We start from the raw sequence: 19592 nt of genomic DNA on the forward strand, positions 1-19592 counted from the left end.
TACACTGACACTCCAACACACACACACACACACACACACACACATATTGACGCTACACACACCCTCACATAGACACTTTTAAACTGTTCACATACACTGCGGCTACTCTGTTTATTATCTATCCTGATTGCCTAGTCACTTTTACCCCTACCTACATGTATATATTACATCAATTACCTCAACTACCTCATACCCCTGCACATTGACTCAGTACCGGTACTCCTTGAAAAAATGGCGCCGGAGAAGAAGGCTGACGTTTTACATGTCCCCAACCGATTGTGTTTTTCGTTCGTTTATTTGCGCTGTTTGTAACGTATTTTTAAAAACTTATTTGTACATAATGTTGCCGCTACCATCTCTTATGACCGAAAATAACTTCTGGACATCAGGACTGCGATTACTTACCACTGGCAGAATCTTTTCGCCCGAAGCGAATGATATACTGCTTTCTCGAGAACAGGAAAAGATCCCCGTGATTTGCGTGAAGACGAGGTTGAGAAAAAGGGCCCAGAGGGTGGGCTGCCTTCTGAGAATTCGTAGGCGATGAAATTATATATTTGTTTGTACCGTTATTTAACTAGGCAAGTCAGTTAAGAACAAATTCTTATTTTCAATGACGGCCTAGGAACAGTGGTTTAACTGCCTTGTTCAGGGGCAGAACGACAGATTTTTCACCTTGTCAGCTCTGGAATTCGATCTTGCAACCTTTCGGTTACTAGTCCGACGTTCTAAACCCCCACTTCCTTCCATTCTGCTAGCAAACGTGCAATCTTTGGAAAATAAAATCGATGACCTACGCGGAAGATTAAACTACCAACAGGACATTCAAAACGGTAATATCTTATGCTTCACGGAGTCGTGGCTGAACACCGACACTATTAAATACAGCTGGCTGGTTATACGCTGTACTGGCAGGATAGAACAGCGGCATCTGGTAAGACAAGGGGTGGCGGACTATGTATTTTTGTAAATAACAGTTGGTGCACGAAATCTAAGGAAGTCTCGAGCTATTGCTCGTCTGATAGAGTATCTCATGATAAGCTGTAGACTACACTATCTACCTAGAGAGTTTTCATCTGTATTGTTTGTAGCTGTTTACATACCACCACAGACTGAGGCTGGCACTAAGACAGCACTGAATGAGCTCTATTCAGCCATAAGAAAACGCTCACCCAGAGGCGGCTCTCCTAGCAGCCGGGGACTCTAATGCAAGGAAACTTAAATCTTTTACCAAATTCCTACCAGCATGTTAAATGTGCAACCAGAGAAAAAATTAAATAAAATTAAATAAAAAAAATAAAAACTCTGGACCACCTTTACTCCTCACAAAGAAACAAATACAAAGCTCTCCCTTGCTCTCCATTTGTCAAATCTGACCATAATTCTAGCCTCCTGATTCCTGCTTACAAACAAAAATTCAAGCAGGAAGCACCAATGACTAGATCAATAAAAAGTGGTCAGATCAAGCAGATGCTAAGCTACAGGACTGTTTTGCTACCATAGACTGGAATATGTTCCGGGATTCTTCCGATGGCATTGAGGAGCACACCACCTCAGTCATTGGCTTCGTCAATAAGTCCATCGTTGACGTCGTCCCCACAGTGACTGTACGTACATACCCCAACCAGAAGCCATGGATTACAGGCAACATCCGCACTAAAGCTAAAGGCTAGAGCTGCCGCTTTCAAGGAGCGGGACTCTAACCCGGAAGCTTATAAGAAATCCCGCTATGCCCTCCGACGAACCATCAAACAGGCAAAGCGTCAATACAGGACTAATCTCTAATCGTACTACACCGGCTCTGACGCTTGTTGGATATGGCAGGGCTTGCAAACCATTACAGACTACAAAGGGAAGCACAGCCGAGAGCTGCCCAGTGACACAAGCCTACCAAACGAGCTAAACTACTTCTATGCTCACTTCGAGGCAAATAACACTGAAACATGCATGAGAGCACCAGCTGTTCCGGAAAACTGCGTGTTCACGCTCTCCGCAGTCTATGTGAGTAAGACCTTTAAACATGTCAACATTTACAAGGCCGCAGGGCCAGATGGATAACCAGGACGTGTACTGCCAGCATGCGCTGACCAACTGGCAAGTGTCTTCACTGACATTTTCAACCTCTCCCTGTCCGAGTCTGTAATACCAACATGTTTTAAGCAGACCACCATAGTGCCTGTGCCCAAGAACACTAAGGTAACCTGCCTAAATGACTACCGACCCATAGCACTCACGTCTGTAGCCATGAAGTGCTTTGAAGGGCTGGTCATGGCTCACATCAACAGCATTATTCCAGAAACCCTAGACCCACTCCAATTTGCATACCGCCCTAACAGATCCACAGATGATGCAATCTCTAATGCACTCCACACTGCCCTTTCCCACCTGAACAAACGGAACACCTACGTGAGAATGCTATTCATTGACTACAGCTCATTGGGCTCTAGCGACTCCTTGTGGCGGGCCGGGCACCTGCAGGCTGACTCCAGTCGTCAGTTTAACGGTGTTTCCTCCAACACATTGATGCAACTGGCTTCTGGGTAAAGCAAGCGGGTATTAAGAAGCGCGGTTTGGCAGGTCATGTTTCGGAGGACGTATGACTCGACCGTTGCCTCTCCGAGCCAGTTGTGGAGTTGCAGCGATGAGACAAGATCGTAATTGGATCGCAAATGGATATCACGAAATTGGCAAGAAACAGGGGGTCTAATTTCAATAAAATATTTTTATAAAGTAAATCAGCCTGAAGTGGGCCACTACATGACCGGTCCAGAGGCTCAGGTCAAGTCCAATATTCCCTCAAATGTTTTGGGGCACTGAGCAAATTTTAGGTCTTGTGAGCGGAAACATGTACGTTGTGACAACGTTTTGCAACTTCCGGGGCACGTTTGTACCCTTACAGTTTTAAACAGTGGCCAATAGGCTATTGTGGCTATTTGACCATACCAACAAAATCAATGGAGCAAATCCCATATTATTTTAACATGGAAAAAGCTTTTGATTTCTATGATATAGCTGTGGTGTTCAATGCAGGCCAACATTGCACAAGACTTTTAAGAATGTTTTTTACATTATGAAGGGCCAGACATTAATTTATGATTTTTGACTTAGTCTGTAACACCATGGGCCAAATAGGTGACTGTAAATTGCTAAGGTGTTTTATGATGCAAGCAACCACTTTATGATGCAACCACTTTATAAAATACAATTAATTATTACTACCATACAGAGAATTAGACAATGTAGGCTACCCCTCTGCCTATTGGCTTATTTGCATATTCAAGCCTGTCTCAAAATATAACACTGCCCCTTTAATTAAGACAAAGCTTTTTACCTTACTGGCTTTTCAAAGACAGCTTGAAATATAGCCTAAGCCTACACGTATTGTGCTCTTGTAGGAAGCAGTAACTCCCCATTGCTGAAGTTATACTTCTTTGTAACTGAGCTAATAACTCGCTAACAACTTGCTAACTAGCAAAGAATATAAACAAATGTGCACACGCACAGCTATGCGCTTTAATCTGAAAAGCGGATTTACTCATGGGTGATTGAAAGAATGCTCGTCAGCTACCCCCACCAATAGAATTCTACTCCTTTGCGCTCTGGCTCTGCCTACAACAAAATCACAGACTCAATCTTGCAAAGTTAGATTTGTTTTGTTGCATTGAAAAGGGGCTAATATAATGTTGATTTGACCACAGAAAAAACATTAATCTATATAGCGCAAACTAATGGGGCAAACTCGGTGTAGTTCAATCTCTTGTGTCTCTGCGAGGCCTGGCATTTCTTCTTCGCGGCATTCCTGGAGGAGGTGCTCGGCCACGCAAGTGCGCAGCTTAGAGGGCACATTGGTCAAGACCATGACATACCTTCCACCATGAGCATGGGCTCCTTCCCTCCCCCATGGGCCAGCATCTCCCTACGGTAGCGCTCTCCCATATCCCTGGGGGAGAGAGAGGAAAGATAAGATTACAGCCACATGCATTCTCCTCCAGCGGCTCCTCTTCCCTTCCCTGAGCAAAGTCTCAGCTCTCTCCTCACAGGGCTGATGATAGGAAACAGAGGTTCGACAACCACAGGTGGAACATAAACAATGTCAAAGGGAAAGGAGAGAAAGTAAGACGGAGAAAAAAGGGCTGCGGGGCTCGAATCTCTGAGGTGAATCTCTAAACAAAGCCTCTGTGAAGTCAAAGTCAGAGCAGAGCTGATAGGGAGGACTGTGGGGCTGTGTAATGTGGACGCTGGTGGCTCTAACTGGATTACAGTACCACACCTGCTGGTGTGGATTTCATATTAATGTCATGTTCAATGTCAAGCTGAGAGACTTAACACTACTCAGGGAAGGTTGCTTGTCAGAGAGCATTTGCCTCGGTCTTCTTGGAAACGCAAACAAGTTTATACCTTGCAGTCAAATGTACTGTAACTTTCAGTGATATAACAACAGACACACTGTACTATCATTGAATGTAGCATAACAAGTTCCCGGTGTGTGATTACACATGGCAAAAAATCTTAAGGGACACACAAAAATACATCACCAAATGGTCCTGATATATTTTTACATTATTAATAAAGTCATGTTTCACCGATTTATGACTGCCTCGGAGGAAGTTCATTGTATTGCTACAGTAAACAGTTTTTTTCTTCCGTAGGGACCCTGCATTTAGTCACACCTACAAAAGTTAAGTGCAGCAGACAGCCATGCCTTGATATTGTGTGTATTTCCTGATCAAGAGTTTATGTGAGGACACGCTGAATGGCTCACAGGCTCACCTGTTTAAAGGATCCTGAACAAAACACTGTTTCCACACCATGGAGGCCACAGCGCGGGACATGAGATAGGAGTAGTACTTGGCCCCGTAGCCAATGAGGTGGCTGAATCTCAGCTGCCATGCCTGCGAACGAAAAAAAAAGCATTTCACAAGATCACAACATCATTAACAACACCATACCCAATAAATAACCCAAATTAAACTGGCTTTCAACAGATTCCACTGAATACCATGATTTCAGAAAGACCACCACTGTATGTATACTGACAAATAAACATTTTATCTCACATAAAAAAACAATAACAAAAACAGACAGATTGAATGCAATTAAAATAGCTTACGCATGGCGGCAGGTAGCCTAGTGGTTAGAGAGTTGGACTAGTAACCGGAAGGTTGCAAGATCGAATCCCCCGAGCTGACAAGGTAAAAATCTGTCGTTCTGCCCCTGAACAAGGCAGTTACCCTACTGTTCCTAGGCCGTCATTGAAAATAAGAATGTGTTCTTAACTGACTTGCTTAGTTAAATAAAGGTACAACATTATTTATTTTTTTAAATGCAGAGTGTAGTTTGGAAAGAAAGGCTAATTCAGCTTTGAAGACTTAACTGTTCCCGCTCATAAAGGTTGCTAAAGGAAAAGACAAGCAGAGACATTCTTCTGTCATCATCATCTACTTCCCCCTCAGGAAAATACCCAATATTATTTGGGCCATTAAAGAAAGTCTATTGCAGTTTGTTCTAGTTACTGTCTGGTCACTGTTTTTTTCTGCTTCAAAATTCATGCTACAGTTCAATTGGCCCATGATTAAGTCAAATATGGACTTTGATTTAACTGTATACATTTTACTTTAAACCTTTTACTTTGCTTTTAAAAGGAACAAAACTTGGAAATTCCTAAATGGCAGAGTGCATACATTTCCTTTTCCCCTTGTTGCCTAGAGGGTCCAACTTCCTATCTGTAAAGACAACATGCTCTATGATCAGGCCTGATTTTGGACTCCGGGGAAATTCACCTGGCAAACACTCAGTCATTCAGTCAGAAAGCAGCAGTGGAACAAAACTAAATTATACCCTATTCTCCACGGTGGTTGTAAAACACAAATGAAAAGCTAAGTACTGTAAGTATTGTATCAGAGCATTGAGCCTGTAATGCATAAGGAACCTTACGAACCTTGCTAGAGTCACATAGATATCACCAAATGAAGTTGCCCTAACTAACATCAAAATGTGGGCCCAGATCTTTATAAATTAATGAGTGACTTTAGCTCTTAGGAGAAGGTTTTTCCCCGACTGTGCTCTTTACAGTACCGTCTTGGATAGGTGCGATAGATGAGTTTAAAGGGGCTAATGTACTCTGCCTTTGAGAGAGGTGCTGCTTATTTAAACAGCGGGCAGTGTGAAAGAGTTCTCCAGGCTGGGTGGATGATCCTCTAGCGTGAAACAGGCTTAAGCCGCAAAGTGTCTGCATGACGGGTCCCATCTGGGCCCTAATGACTTTAATAAGGGTAAACAGTACTCCTGACAGAGGCAGTACATTGGGGAAACCAAAATATTGGGAAACTGAGCACAAATCATGAGGAGAGTTCACCAGCCGCCCGGACGGCAGTACCAGAGGCCTATAGCATATATCAGGTCACCCGGTTTGAACTCATCCTCATCTTGCTGTGGCAAGATATCCCCAACCGCACAAGACCTTAGAACATGAAACGTAATTACAGGTATGACAAAGAATGGCTGAAACTTAGAGATGGACAGTGAACATTCAAACTAATCAGTTCAGACACCATTGCTCTGCTTTATTTTTGAGCCGTCCAACTTGAGAAGGTCATAGTCCAGTCAACATCTCAGCGAAAGATCCCTTTTGATCCACACAGACAAAGACACGGAAAGTCAGAGCAGCATGGGATAACCATTTGGTCCATGTACTCAACAACAGCTGATAGTCTTTCTCTCCAGTCAGAACTGATACCCCTGGTCTATAAACCATACACATGTCACAATCACCCCAGTGTTTATCATTTTGGTCTCTCTGTAACCTATTAGCCATTCAAATGTTCAGTTTAGTGTGGAAAGTTTGGCTTCACTGCTTTTTTGCGAGCGCAGGGAGAAGAGAATAAAAAATATGTTCCTTTTAGCAGAATATAAACAAATCTGTTTCCACTTGCTCCAATCCCATGACAGATCCTTTAACAACACAATTAGGAATTTTGTAAGTGGGGCTAAAAGGAGGAAAACTACTCATCCCATCATAACATATGTAATTTGAGTGAAATGTTGAGTTTCGGCATGGTTCTATAGTTAAAGAAAAATTACTCAGACAGAAAGGAAAGTATATAACATTAACCACACTCCCCTGGGAGGTCGTTAGCTGCATGGATAAAAGTGGAAGTAGGACTTTTAGCGAGGCTAAAGCAACTATGGCTTGTAAGCTCAATTAAAGAAGGTGGAATATAGTTGACTGAGTGCCGTCTATTCCTGATGGCCCACATAATTACAGATGAGGATAAATGCCTTATGATGACCATTCCTGTTAAATGATGGCTGTGTTTTACATTCTCTATTCCCTCCTGACTATTTTCATTAAAAGGACCACAGAAAGAAGAGTTTCAAATATTTCCCCCAGGGAGTGCTCATTCAAAGTATACCTCTGCTTTGTTATTTGAGCAGGGCCTCCAAAAAAGGTTTAATCCCTTAAACGGTGCTGCGCCTGGGTAAGAGATATAAAACCACAAAGCCAGAGAAGAATATCCCAAAAATAACTCCCTCTCTCTGCTCTGTTTTTGTCCCTCTGTTGCACGGGAGAAGGCAGACACCGTGGTAAAGATTTGGGGATTAAGCAAAGAATGTCCCCTCAAACATTCATTAACTGTAAAGGCTGTAATTGAGCTCTTAATCAAAGTTCTATAGACCAACTCAGTGAAGGCAAAGAGCATTTTGACACCGAGGTACCCACCGTGTTTGGAGTGTACGGTAGGCCGTAGAATTTCTGCTGCATGTCCTTTAAGATATCAGTCGTTGATCGGTTTTGGGGTTTTCCATGATACATTTGATCCAGAGCAGAGTAGAAAATCTGTCCACATAAAAAATAAACATGCTGAATCATTCATGTAGTTACATGTTAAACCTTTGAAACGTTCCCAAATATCCCACTTAGAGTTAAGTAATTTTCTGTTGCCTGAAAAAGGCTGATATCTGTTAAGTCTCTACACTTATCTACCATCAATCACTCAGGCAAAGCACCTACAGGATATGTGTTATGTCTATTGTGTTTAAGTGAGTTTTTAAAACAACGCTAACAATATAGGATACCTTGTTAAAAAACTACTATAAAGATTAGCAGATAACAGTTGTCAGTGTTTGCTGCCGTGCCAGTACATTTTAAACAGTTTGAGAGCAAAATGTTTTGCCCTTGTAATGTGCATTTGCATGAGAGTTCAGTGTCAACGTAACCCATGAGTGTTAATGTATCCCATTCAAGGAAAAGCTGTGACCCATTTTGTTCATTGTTGTTGTATGTCAGGGGGATTTACCTGTAGTTGAGTGTCTGCCGCACCACACACCTTTTTGGACTCACACAGACGAGCCACCATGCTCTGAGGCAGAGGCTGCAAAAACACAAAGACATTCATTTCTCAGCAGGACTACAGCACAATATCTTTACAGTAACCCATCTAGTAACACAAAAAAAATGGTGAGTTTGTGTACCTGTCCTGTTTGATAATGGCGGGCAAATTGGTTCACTACACGATAATCAGTGGCAAAGTACTCCATGAGAATAGAGGGGACCTCAGCAAAGTCAGTGGCACATCTGGTTCCTGAGAAGACAAAAGCAGTCTCAAGTTGCTCCATTACTGATTTATGTTATCTAAGTGGATGACATTTTATAGCATCTTGAGTTACTTGCTAAGGCATATCCTTAGTCTTTATCTAACAAGTAAAGGAGCATGCAATCAATCCAATGATAACCAGTGTGGATTTCCTCACCAAGCCATATCATTCTGAATTGTATTTAACAGGCCTTTTCAAGTCTCCACACCATGACTGAACACAGCCTCTACGCATGCCATTCTAACCTGTGACGATCATTATAAGATGTCATTCACAACACCACCCACTACACTAGCAGAGGATGAAACCATTGATACTGAAATCAATCCTCCTCACTATTAGGACTATTGACTTGAGAGAGCTTTACATACAGTCATTCCCATATTATTATTCACATTAACAGTACAAATACATAGGGACAATACCACGGTAAGAGTGATGCTAAGTATCCGATTTTTCACTTTAAAATGTATGTCAAACAAAAACCAATGATTGCAAAGTTAAACAAACCATACAACTCTATGGACAAGGACGACTTGGATGTTTCAGCATCACTTTGGAATTACCCATAAGCACAATGCCAGGCTAAAGCTGCTAAAGTTAACGGTTCAACTCTGAGAATGTCAGATGAGCATGGCTGACCTGTGATGTGTTGGTAGCGTGTGCGCCCTAGCATGGAGTGCATGGCATGACCCATCTCGTGGAACAGGTTCTCCATCATGCTCGGCGTGAGCAGGGTGGGGGCGCTCTTGGTGGGGAGGGGCAGGCTCAGCATCAGCACCACTACAGGCAGCTGGTACTGTCCGCTCTCTTGGCACTGCCGCCCACCGCGGATGGTGAAGTGGCAGTCCTGAGGAAGGGAGAGACAAAGAGAACATTGAGGCCCTGCCTTGAATACATTCTATGTACTGCTGGTTTCAAGATCAGTGCCACAGGGCCAGAGACTTTTTTCTTTTGAACACGCTAGAAACAGCAGCCATGACGGCATTTTGAAATTCAGAAACTTTTTTTGATCTACTGAAACTCATGTCATCTTTAAAGAAAGCCGGTTGCGTTGCGGGCGTGGCGTGTGAGGCGATGTCTACCTGGTGAGGTTTATTTGCTCTGTGGAAGAAGTCACAGTAGATGTATCCCAGCAACCCCTCTGTCTCATGAACTACAGCCTGGACAGGAAGTGACAAAACAGTAAACTTAGGAGATCACACCATAGAAAACACAATTTAGACTATGTAATCACAGCAAACAAATTAAAGCTTCAACACTAGGAACATTTGAATAGTTATACAAGTTTTTTTTACCAGTTTGCGGACATCATCATTCCACACCTCTCCTGCACTTGGATGTTCGGACATGATAGAGACTCCATAGAGCTGGGTGAAGAGGCTGTTCAGTCCCTCCATACAAGACCCCAGGGAGAAGTAGGGGCTGTAGAGGCTGGGCTCAATGTTGTACCTGTAACCAAAACACAACCACAATATGACAAACACTTCAGCATAATCTCAGTTGTGTGACTGTGACAAGCTACTGTAGACGATTGCAGGAATCTCATGCTAAAACCAAATGGGCATCTATTAGCAAGGGTCCGTAGTTAATTATGGTGTTTTACAGATTCCTCTTATTTCTCCCCTAAAGCCACTTGATGCTCTGATTAACACTTGTCATGCAGACTCTTTGGACTAACGCTCTCAGACTAGTAGACATAAAAGGGGAAATCTTGGGGAGCATGCACAATTACTCACTTCTTGTGTGGACAAAGCAAGCCATTTGAAGCAAGCAATGCCTGCCCTGGAGGCATATCCAAACGTAATTTGGATTTAATTAAAACCAGTGAGAAGCCCATTTCCTACGCCCAGCTTTAGACATGATTACCATGATGTGGCCTCCTTGCTTGTTGTACAGTGCATTCGGAAAGTATTCAGACCCCTTGAATTTTCCACATTTTGTTACGTTACAGCCTTATTCTAAAATGGATTAAATAAATAACAATCCTCAATCTACACACAATACCCCATAATGACAAAGTGAAAACATTTTATTACTTTTTTTTTAAATAAAAAACTGAAATACCTTATTTACACAAGAATTTAGACCCTTTGCTATGAGACTCGAAATTGAGCTCAGGTGCATCCTGTTTCCATTGATCATCCTTGAGATGTTTTGAAAACTTGATTGGAATCCACCTGTGGTAAATTTATTTGATTGGACGTGATTTGGAAAGGCAAACACCTGTCTATATAAGGTCCCACAGTTGACAGTGCATGTCAGAGCAAAAACCAAGCAATGAGGTCGAAGGAATTGTCCGTAGCGCTCCGAGACAGGATTGTGTCGAGGCAGAGATCTGGGTATGGGTACCAAAACATTTCTGCAGTATTGAAGAAGTTTGGAACCACTAAGAATCTTCCTAGAACTGGCCGCCTGGCCAAGCTGAGCAATCGGGGAGAAGGGACTTGGTTAGGGAGGTGACCAAGAACCTGATGGTCACTCTGGCAGAGCTCCAAAGTTCATCTGTGGAGATGGGAGAACTTTCCAGAAGGCCAACCATCTCTACAGCACTCCACCAATCAGGCCTTTATGGTATATTGGCCAGACGGAAGCCACTCCTCAGTAAAAGGCACACGACAGCCCGCTTGGAGTTCGCCAAAAGGCAACTAACTTCGCCAAAAAGAAACAATATTCTCTGGTCTGATGAAACCAAGATTGAACTCTTTGGCCTGAATGCCAAGCGTCACGTCTGGAGCAAAACTGGCACCATCCCTACAGTGAAGCATGGTGGTGGCAGTATTATGCTGTGGGGATGTTTTTCAGCGGCAGGGACTGGGAGAATTGTCAGGATCGAGGCAAAGATGAAATGAACAAGGTACAACGCAGGAATGGCTTCGGGACAAGTCTCTGAATGTCCTTGAGTGGCCCAGCCAGAGCCCGGACTTGAACCCAATCAAATATCTCTGGAGAGACCTGAAAATAGCTGTGCAGCAACGCTCCCCATCCAACCTGACAGAGCTTGAGAGGATCTGCAGAGAAGAATGGGAGAAACTCCCCAAATACAGGTGTGCCAAGCTTGTAGAGTCATACCCAAGAAGACTCGATGCTGTAATTGCTGCCAATGGTGCTTCAACAAAGTACTGAGTAAAGGGTCTGAATACATATGTAAATGTGATATTTCATTTTTTTTTTTACTTGTAATAAATGTGCAAATATGTGAGCAAGACAAAGGAGCTGATCGTGGACTACAGGAAAAGGAGAGCCGAACACGCCCCCATTCACATCAACGGGGCTGTAGTGGAGTGGGTCGAGAGTTTCAAGTTCCTTGATGTCCACATCACCAACAAACTATCATGGTCAAAACACACCAAGACAGTCTGGAAGAGGGCACGACAACACATTTTCCCCCTCAGGAGAATGAAAAGATTTGGCATGGGTCCCCAGATCCTCAAAATGTTATACACCTGCACCATCGAGAGCATCCTGACCAGTTGCATCACTGCCTGGTATGGCAACTGCTCGGCATCTGATCGTAAGGCGCTACAGCTGGTAGTGTGTACGGCCCAGTACATCACTGGGGCCAAACTTCCAGCCATCCAGAACCTATATACTAGGCAGTGTCAGAGAGATCCTTGATGAAAACCTGCTCCAGAGCGCTCAGGACCTCAGACTGGGGATAAGGTTCACTTTCCAACAGGACAACAACCCCCAACAACCCACACAGCCAAGACAATGCAGGAGTGACTTCAGGACAAGTCTCTGAATGTCCTTGAGTGGCCCAGCCAGAGCCTGGACTTGAACCCGATCGAACATCTCTGGAGATACCTGAAAATAGCTGTGCAGCGACGCTCCCCATCCAACCTGACAAATGTTTGAGAAGATCTGCAGAGAAATGTGGGAGAAACTCCCCAAATACAGGTGTGCCAAGCATGTAGCGTCATACCCAAGAACACTCAGGCTGTAATCACTGCCAAAGGTGCTTCAATAAAGTACTGAGTAAAGGGTCTGAATACTTATGTAAATCTATTTCATTTAAAAAAAAATACATTTGCAAAGATTTCTAAAAACCTGTTTTTGCTTTCTCATTATGGGGTATTGTGTGTAGGTTGAGGGAGGATAAAATATGTAATCAATTTTAGAATAAGGCTGTAACGTAACAAAATGTGGAAAAAGTCAAGGGGTCTGAATACTTTCCGAATGCACTGTATATGGGACAAAGTCTGGCAACAATAAGCTTTTTCACCGACTGCTAATGGAATAATAGCAGTAATCATATGATCTTTCCTAAAGACTACTAAAGGGAGTAATTTATACTATCTTGCACATGATGTGCTACTGGGCCTTCATTTACCACACATAATCTGAAACTCATTTCAGTAGGACATGAACATTCTCCAACTGACTTCAGTAGGAACTGCAAACCACTAATGCTGCTGACTCTAAGAGAAAAGGGCAACAGGAGCCACTTAGCGGTGGTGGTAACTCTGGGCAACCAGCCATCCCTGGGAACCGACCGCATTCTAAACCCAACTCCTAACAACCAACACAGCACAGCATAGCACACCAAGAAGAGGGCTGAGGGTAAAGTGATTCGGAAACAGATTTTCCTCAGTTAAAAGAAGAAAAAAAACAACTCTCCAACATATCTCCCCCTCCTCAGACAGAGGTTGTGCCAAACCCCATTGTGGAAACAGCCATTGAGTCCATCCCCCAGGACCTGGAATGTCTGCATTAAAGCTTTAATAAACCGTTAGACTTATTGGACTCTGGTGAGCGCCTGAGTGGAAAAGCAGTTCATTAATAATGTCCATAAAAGGACGACGTGAGACCGGCGCAAAACTGGAGATGCTAGATGTGACCAACCACATCTCCCATTCACTCAAATGTTCACAGCAGATTAGGCCATTCTACTTCTCCATCTGTGAATCATGACATTTATGAATTACCCTTGACAATAAAGATAATACGCTTTCTTAACCACCCAAAGCCCATTAATCAGCATTAAAACTGCAGAATATATTACTCACACTAGAACAAATGTATAGGGTCTCAACAGATAATACATAATATTGTATATGCTATTGGAGATATCCTTTCCCGACAGACTAAAATGGGATTTACTCCTGCAATGAGTTCAGGTTGAGTTGAATGCTGTCTGGGTCCTCACTGTATTCTGGATGGTTCTCATCTGCCTWACACATTCAAACTCTGTCTTTCTATACTGTAGCATGGCAACAGTGATTCAGGTTGCATATTCTAATCCATTGTTTTGGATATCTTCCATCACATAAATAAAAATGACAGGGAACATGTATTACGCAAGGATAATTAGTTAAATTATATAAACGGAGAGGGGAAAATCTTCAGGTAAAATGAGGTGACAGCGCAACTTAGCAAAGGAAGTTGATCCGGCTTGATTATATTGAAAAGAATAAACAAAGACCTACGTAGCTCCCATTTATTTAACCAGGCAAGTAGTTAAGAACAAATTCTTATTTACAATGACGGCCTACACTTGCCAAACCCGGACGACGTTGGGCCAATTGTGCGTCGCCCTATGGGACTCCCAATCACGGCCTGATACAGCCTGGATTCTAACCAGGGTGTCTGTAGTGACGCCTCTAGCACTAAGATGCAGTGCCTTAGACCGCTGCGCCACTCGGGAGCTCCCATGCTCCTCTCCTAACACTAACAATTGATACCCGAGGAAGACCAGGTAAAAAAAAAAAGAAATGATGCGCTACACTGAAATATGAAGTTGCCACCCACCCCAAATACAGACAGGTAGATAGAAATCAAACAGATTTATCTAATTGACAGTTGGCGGAGAATAACTGGATCAGTTGCTTTGTTTGAATAATAGATCTAGGACTGTAATACTCACCTTTCAGCACGCAACACACCACTGAAGTATGGAGGATCCCATGGCATGAGCTCCTATGGAAGAGAAACATATTACTAATAGCTTGTGACAAGAATAAATAACACACCACCATTTGTATTCACCTTTTTTAATCTCACTATGGACTCATATCTTTACAAGTACATTGCTACATCAGCTGGAATATAAATATTTATAAACGACAACAAAGCAGTATTTACCGCATTACGGYGGTTGAGTTTTGTCTTCATGTCTTTAATCATCTCAAAGTCTATTGCGGTTCTGTATGGGAAGAGATTTAAAATGAGTGGCTGATGTGATTGCTGACTTCACTGTCAGGCCTAATTCAAATTCAACTAAATATGTGAAAAGTGTATTCATCTATTTAACAAACTATTATTTCTGCTTTATAGTCAATTCTGTATCCAAATAACTGGATCTCTGAAAGCTCCAGCATATAAATTGGAATTCAAACATTATACTTTTTTTCAAACCTTCACTTCACTAAACTTATAAAGCTCTTTCACTCTTTCAAGGTTATATCGTCACCTTGTGGTAGAGAGGATACATGTCAGCTTTTCAAGACAAGGTGGATTATATATTTCCTTATAGCTATATACTGTATATAAGGTGAACAAATTGTGTTGATTTTGGCATAGCTAATTTTTTATTTTACTTGTATTAAGTGCTGTACCTTTCGGAGAGTTTGTCCGTCAGTAGCTGTAGGAAGTTCATCACAGTCTCTGTGGGCAGAAGAAAGGAGGGCCATGTTATATCAGTCACACACAAAGGCTTTATCATTCCCAACATCAACAGTATAGCACAGTTGTAGTGTAATATTCTAACTGGGTGACACAGTTTTTGCCTGGGTCATTTTTTTGTATATAATAGAGGGCATTGGTTGAATCATTCATTCATTCATGTAAACTGCTGGTAAACCTGGTTGAACAAGTATGTTTACTAACTTGGCGGTATCTGGCTGAAATGGTAGTCATTGCTAAATATCCCTCCTAATCATACACTGAAGCACTACCAATGCTTCTACATATGATTCCAAAAAAGGCCAAAGGTTTACTAATTGAAGGGAAAGTCATTGTTGGGGACAGGGGCGGAAGCATATTACCTGGGGTTTTGGCCATGGTCCCCTGTAAAGCTCTGTGTGCGTAAGACTCATAGCCCACCAGTTTGGCCAGTTTGTTCCTGCATTTCAACAGCTCTTCCAGACACTCCATCAGATCTGCATTTGGGTAGAGGAAAATCCTATAGGCAACCTCCCGAACCTGAAAAGAATGTAAAAAGCCTGTGTTTCAGGTTCTTCACCCCTTAGCCATCCCTATCACAGAGAAACCCTCCCAGGCATGGAGCATCAAATAAAATCAGGACAAATCAGGAAAATGCAGGACAGAGAGTCTGACTATTACTCAACAATAGCATTTCACACGTGCAATCTCTCACAGCATTAAGTAGGCATTTCTCCAGATAGACTGCAGCGCTAGCAGTACAACTGGATATCATGTGAGATTGGCGCTACCTGGTGGGGAAAGAGAGAAACATTTGCAAATGAAAACATACCAGGTCATTAGAGGACTCAGCGTGTAGACCCCCAATCTGAATGAAACTGCCCTCCGTTGCAAAGTGGCAATGAATGTGCTCAGGTATAGCTGACTTTGCTATTCTGTTTGGGAGGTGAGAGCCCATAAGAAACTCATTGTTTAGATCCAAGAGCTTGACGTGAAGCTTGACAGCCTCTTTCCGCTGCAAAATGTAAAAGTCAGAAAAGAGACAGTAAGGAGATGAAAGAAACATGTGACAGGGGTGGTTATCAACACACTAAAAACCAATTAAAAGGGGTACCTTACCAGTTTTTCATCCAGATGAATTCCACTGATCGCAAAGTCAAACATGAACAGCTCAGCCACTTTCCTAGGTAGACAGAAACATTTACATTATCTGAATGAAACTGTCAAGTCTACGCCAAATTAAATACCGGTAAAAGGATTTAGGTTGGAGAGCATACCTTGTTTCTGGGTCCAACTGAGCTAAAACTTCTTTGTTATCCAACAAATTCTTTAAACTTCTACAAAGGTCAACATTGGTGTTGAGCCTGTGAGATAAACAAACAGTGAATAATCATTATGTAATATGCCACTCAGTAACATATATTCTACTAGACCTAGTTCAATGGCACTTACTTTTCTACAACTGTGCCGATCTCTATACATGTCTTCTCTGCTGCCTCACGGAAGGACGGGTCCGGGTGTGCCACTTTCACAAAATCAGCCTGGTTTGAGGAGAAAATAAGTGTACCTGTCAACTGAAATTGATTGGTTTTTGACTCTATCCTGTGCTTTCTATATTAATAATAATAAATATATACAGTACCATTCAAAAGTTTGGACACACCTACTCATTCCAGGGTTTTTCTTTATTTTTACATTCTACATTATAGAATAATAGTGAAGACATCAAAACAATGAAATAACACATAAGGAATCAGGTAGTAAACAAAAAAAAGTGTTAAACAAATCAAAATATATTTTATATTTGAGATTCTTCAAAGTAACCACTCTTTGCCTTGATGACAGCTTTGCACACTCTTGGCATTCTCTCAAGCAGCTTCATGAGGTATTTAATATATATTTAACTAGGCAAGTCAGTTAAGAACAAATTCTTATTTAAATGACAGCCAACACAGGCCAAACTCCCAAACTTTTCTTGTCGGATCTACACGAACCACGTAGGTCACCTATTTTGGATTCAAAACTGCGAATTTTGCCGAAAGGTGACTAGTTTGCATCCCTGATGATGAAACTGTCTATCACGAGGACCGCCACAGGAAAGGAAGACCCAGAGTTACCTCTGCTGCAGAGGATACATTCATTAGCCTCTAAGGGGTGAAGAATTGCACCCCAAATAAATGCTTCACACAGTTCAAGTGACAGACACATTTCAACATCAACTGTTCAGAAGAGAATGCGTGAATCAGGCCTTCATGGTCGAATTGCTGCAAAGAAACCACTAATAAAGGACACCAATAAGCAGAAGAGACTTGCTTGGGCCAAGAAACACAAGCAACGGACATTAGACCAGTGTAAATCTGTCCTTTGGGCTGTCCTTAGATTTTTGGTTCCAACCGCTGTGTCGCAGAGTAGGTGAACGGATGATCTCCACATGTGTGGTTCCCACCGTGAAGTATGGAGGAGGTGGTGTGATGGTGCTTTGCTGGTGACACTGTCAGGCATGCCTACCACAGCATTCTGCAGCGATATCCCACCCCATCTGGTTTGCTCTTAGTGGGACTATTATTTGTTTTTCAACAGGGCAATGACCCAACACACCTTCAGGCTGTGTAAGGGCTATTTGACCAAGAAGGAGAGTGATGGAGTACTGCATCAGATGACCTGGCCTCCACAATCACCCAACCTCAAACCAATTGAGATGGTTTGGGATGAGTCTGACCGCAAAGTGAAGGAAAAGCAGCCAACAAGTGCTCAGCATATGTGGGAACTCCTTCAAGACTGTTGGAAAAGCATTCCAGGTGAAGCTGGTTGAGAGAATGCCAAGAGTGTACAAGCTGTCATCAAGGCAAAGGGTGGCTCCATTGAAGAATATAAAATATATTTATATTTGCTTAACACTTTTGGTTACTACATGATTCCATATGCGTTATTTCATCATTTTGATGTCTTCACTATTATTCTACACTTTAGAAAATTTATCAAATAAAGAAAAACCCTTGAATGAGTTGGTGTGTCCAAACTTTTGACTGGTACTGTATACATCTTACCAGGTCTGCTACTTTGCACAAGCCGTCTGAGAGTTGGTCAAAAGTCTCCACAGTAACAGCTCCAGGAGGGCTGCTGCAGACTTTATCCACCAGCTCCTGTGTGTCCTTCAGAGCCCTTTTAGTGGTCACCTCGAAGCCAGCAGGGGAGCTCAGCTCTGGGACTCCAAACAAGCCCTGTGAAGGTTTTAGGACACCGTTTGACTACATTATGTGGGTAGGAATTTAAAATACTGTTACTAGTCTCGACCAAAAGCTATGTGAACAGAAAATTCTGACTATTAGCTACATTTCTTGACTGAAGGACAAAGCAGTGTTTGTAAAAACAGTATAGTGACAAGTGCAAATCAAATACAGTCGTGTTAGATAAAACAACAACTAGCGACATCACATAGGCTAAGATACATTTGGGAATACTGTAGTTTCATGACTTGATCAACATACCACATTTTTTTCAAACAACTCAAGTCTTCTGTGAGGTTTGGCATTGAAGGCAGCTCCTACAGGTGACCAAGTGGTGACATTTCTCCTCCATATCGATGGCCATATCCCTCTGTGTTTTACAATGTAAAGCAAACGCTTGCAAGCTGACATGATAATGCACTTACGTTAATTAGCGATCTACAGATGACTTGACTGACTAACCCACTGACTCGGCTAGTAGTGTAAACAATGGAGAAAAGACTTCGAGGACATGCTAGCTAACGTTAACCAATAATTTAGCTACCAATCCACTTTCAGTGATTAGGCTGAAGAATAAAGTTAAGTATTGTACACGAAAAATCCAGATATCTTCAGATGGGTTGATAGCTAACTGTCCAGTGATAAACGTAAGATATGTTTTTAGCAAGCATTTGGTAGAATTTGACAGTCAAGCGAACAGCTTCCACATGTTAGCTAATGATTGGGAAATGCATTTTTGTGCTAAAGAATACTATAAATTGATCAAAATATATATTGCCACATTTACTTGATCAACTTGGCACTACATTAATATTCCAAAATATGTCTTAATGGTGCGGAATGGTAGGCATAACTATAAATAATTGTTTTCCCTGTAACAGATAGCATAATTTATACCGAAAGTGCTGAAAGATTTATAAAATGGGTTATGCCTTGTTCATGTCCTGTCGGAAACTTGGGATCTCCGAGTTAAAATGAACGTAGTTTATTTGCGTAGAGCTTCCTATTGGTTAATTCTGAATGTGTTTTCACATATAGTCCTCTTTCAAATAAACGATCTCAGTACTCTTTACTGTGAATTCTGGTGTAAAAAAATAAGCAAAATAACTCTGTTATCTTTGTATTCACACTGCCCTTGCCTTTGAATGAGGACTCAAGTCTTTTGCC

At 42.1% G+C, this 19592-nt stretch overlaps 1 protein-coding gene across 1 annotated transcript in view; it reads right to left on the bottom strand.

The window, feature by feature from the left end:
- The window catches only part of LOC112080734 (mitochondrial intermediate peptidase), a 32343-nt gene extending 13210 nt beyond the window's left edge, over positions 1-19133 (bottom strand). Inside the window, exons 1-18 of the mRNA XM_024146577.2 lie at positions 18687-19133; positions 18246-18419; positions 16651-16739; positions 16476-16562; positions 16318-16381; positions 16031-16213; positions 15582-15738; positions 15153-15201; positions 14680-14740; positions 14462-14514; positions 9894-10047; positions 9681-9758; positions 9238-9445; positions 8473-8582; positions 8298-8372; positions 7721-7837; positions 4771-4892; positions 3867-3940 (exon numbers count right to left, since the gene is read on the bottom strand). Coding sequence (XP_024002345.1) covers positions 3867-3940; positions 4771-4892; positions 7721-7837; positions 8298-8372; positions 8473-8582; positions 9238-9445; positions 9681-9758; positions 9894-10047; positions 14462-14514; positions 14680-14740; positions 15153-15201; positions 15582-15738; positions 16031-16213; positions 16318-16381; positions 16476-16562; positions 16651-16739; positions 18246-18419; positions 18687-18836 — 2005 coding nt within the window. The 5' untranslated portion in view covers positions 18837-19133. The remainder of the gene's footprint in view (positions 1-3866; positions 3941-4770; positions 4893-7720; positions 7838-8297; positions 8373-8472; positions 8583-9237; positions 9446-9680; positions 9759-9893; positions 10048-14461; positions 14515-14679; positions 14741-15152; positions 15202-15581; positions 15739-16030; positions 16214-16317; positions 16382-16475; positions 16563-16650; positions 16740-18245; positions 18420-18686) is intronic.
- Positions 19134-19592: the final 459 nt, after the last annotated feature.

The sequence above is a fragment of the Salvelinus sp. IW2-2015 genome, unplaced genomic scaffold, assembly GCF_002910315.2.
Source record: "Salvelinus sp. IW2-2015 unplaced genomic scaffold, ASM291031v2 Un_scaffold16467, whole genome shotgun sequence".
Taxonomy (NCBI): Eukaryota; Metazoa; Chordata; class Actinopteri; order Salmoniformes; family Salmonidae; genus Salvelinus; species Salvelinus sp. IW2-2015.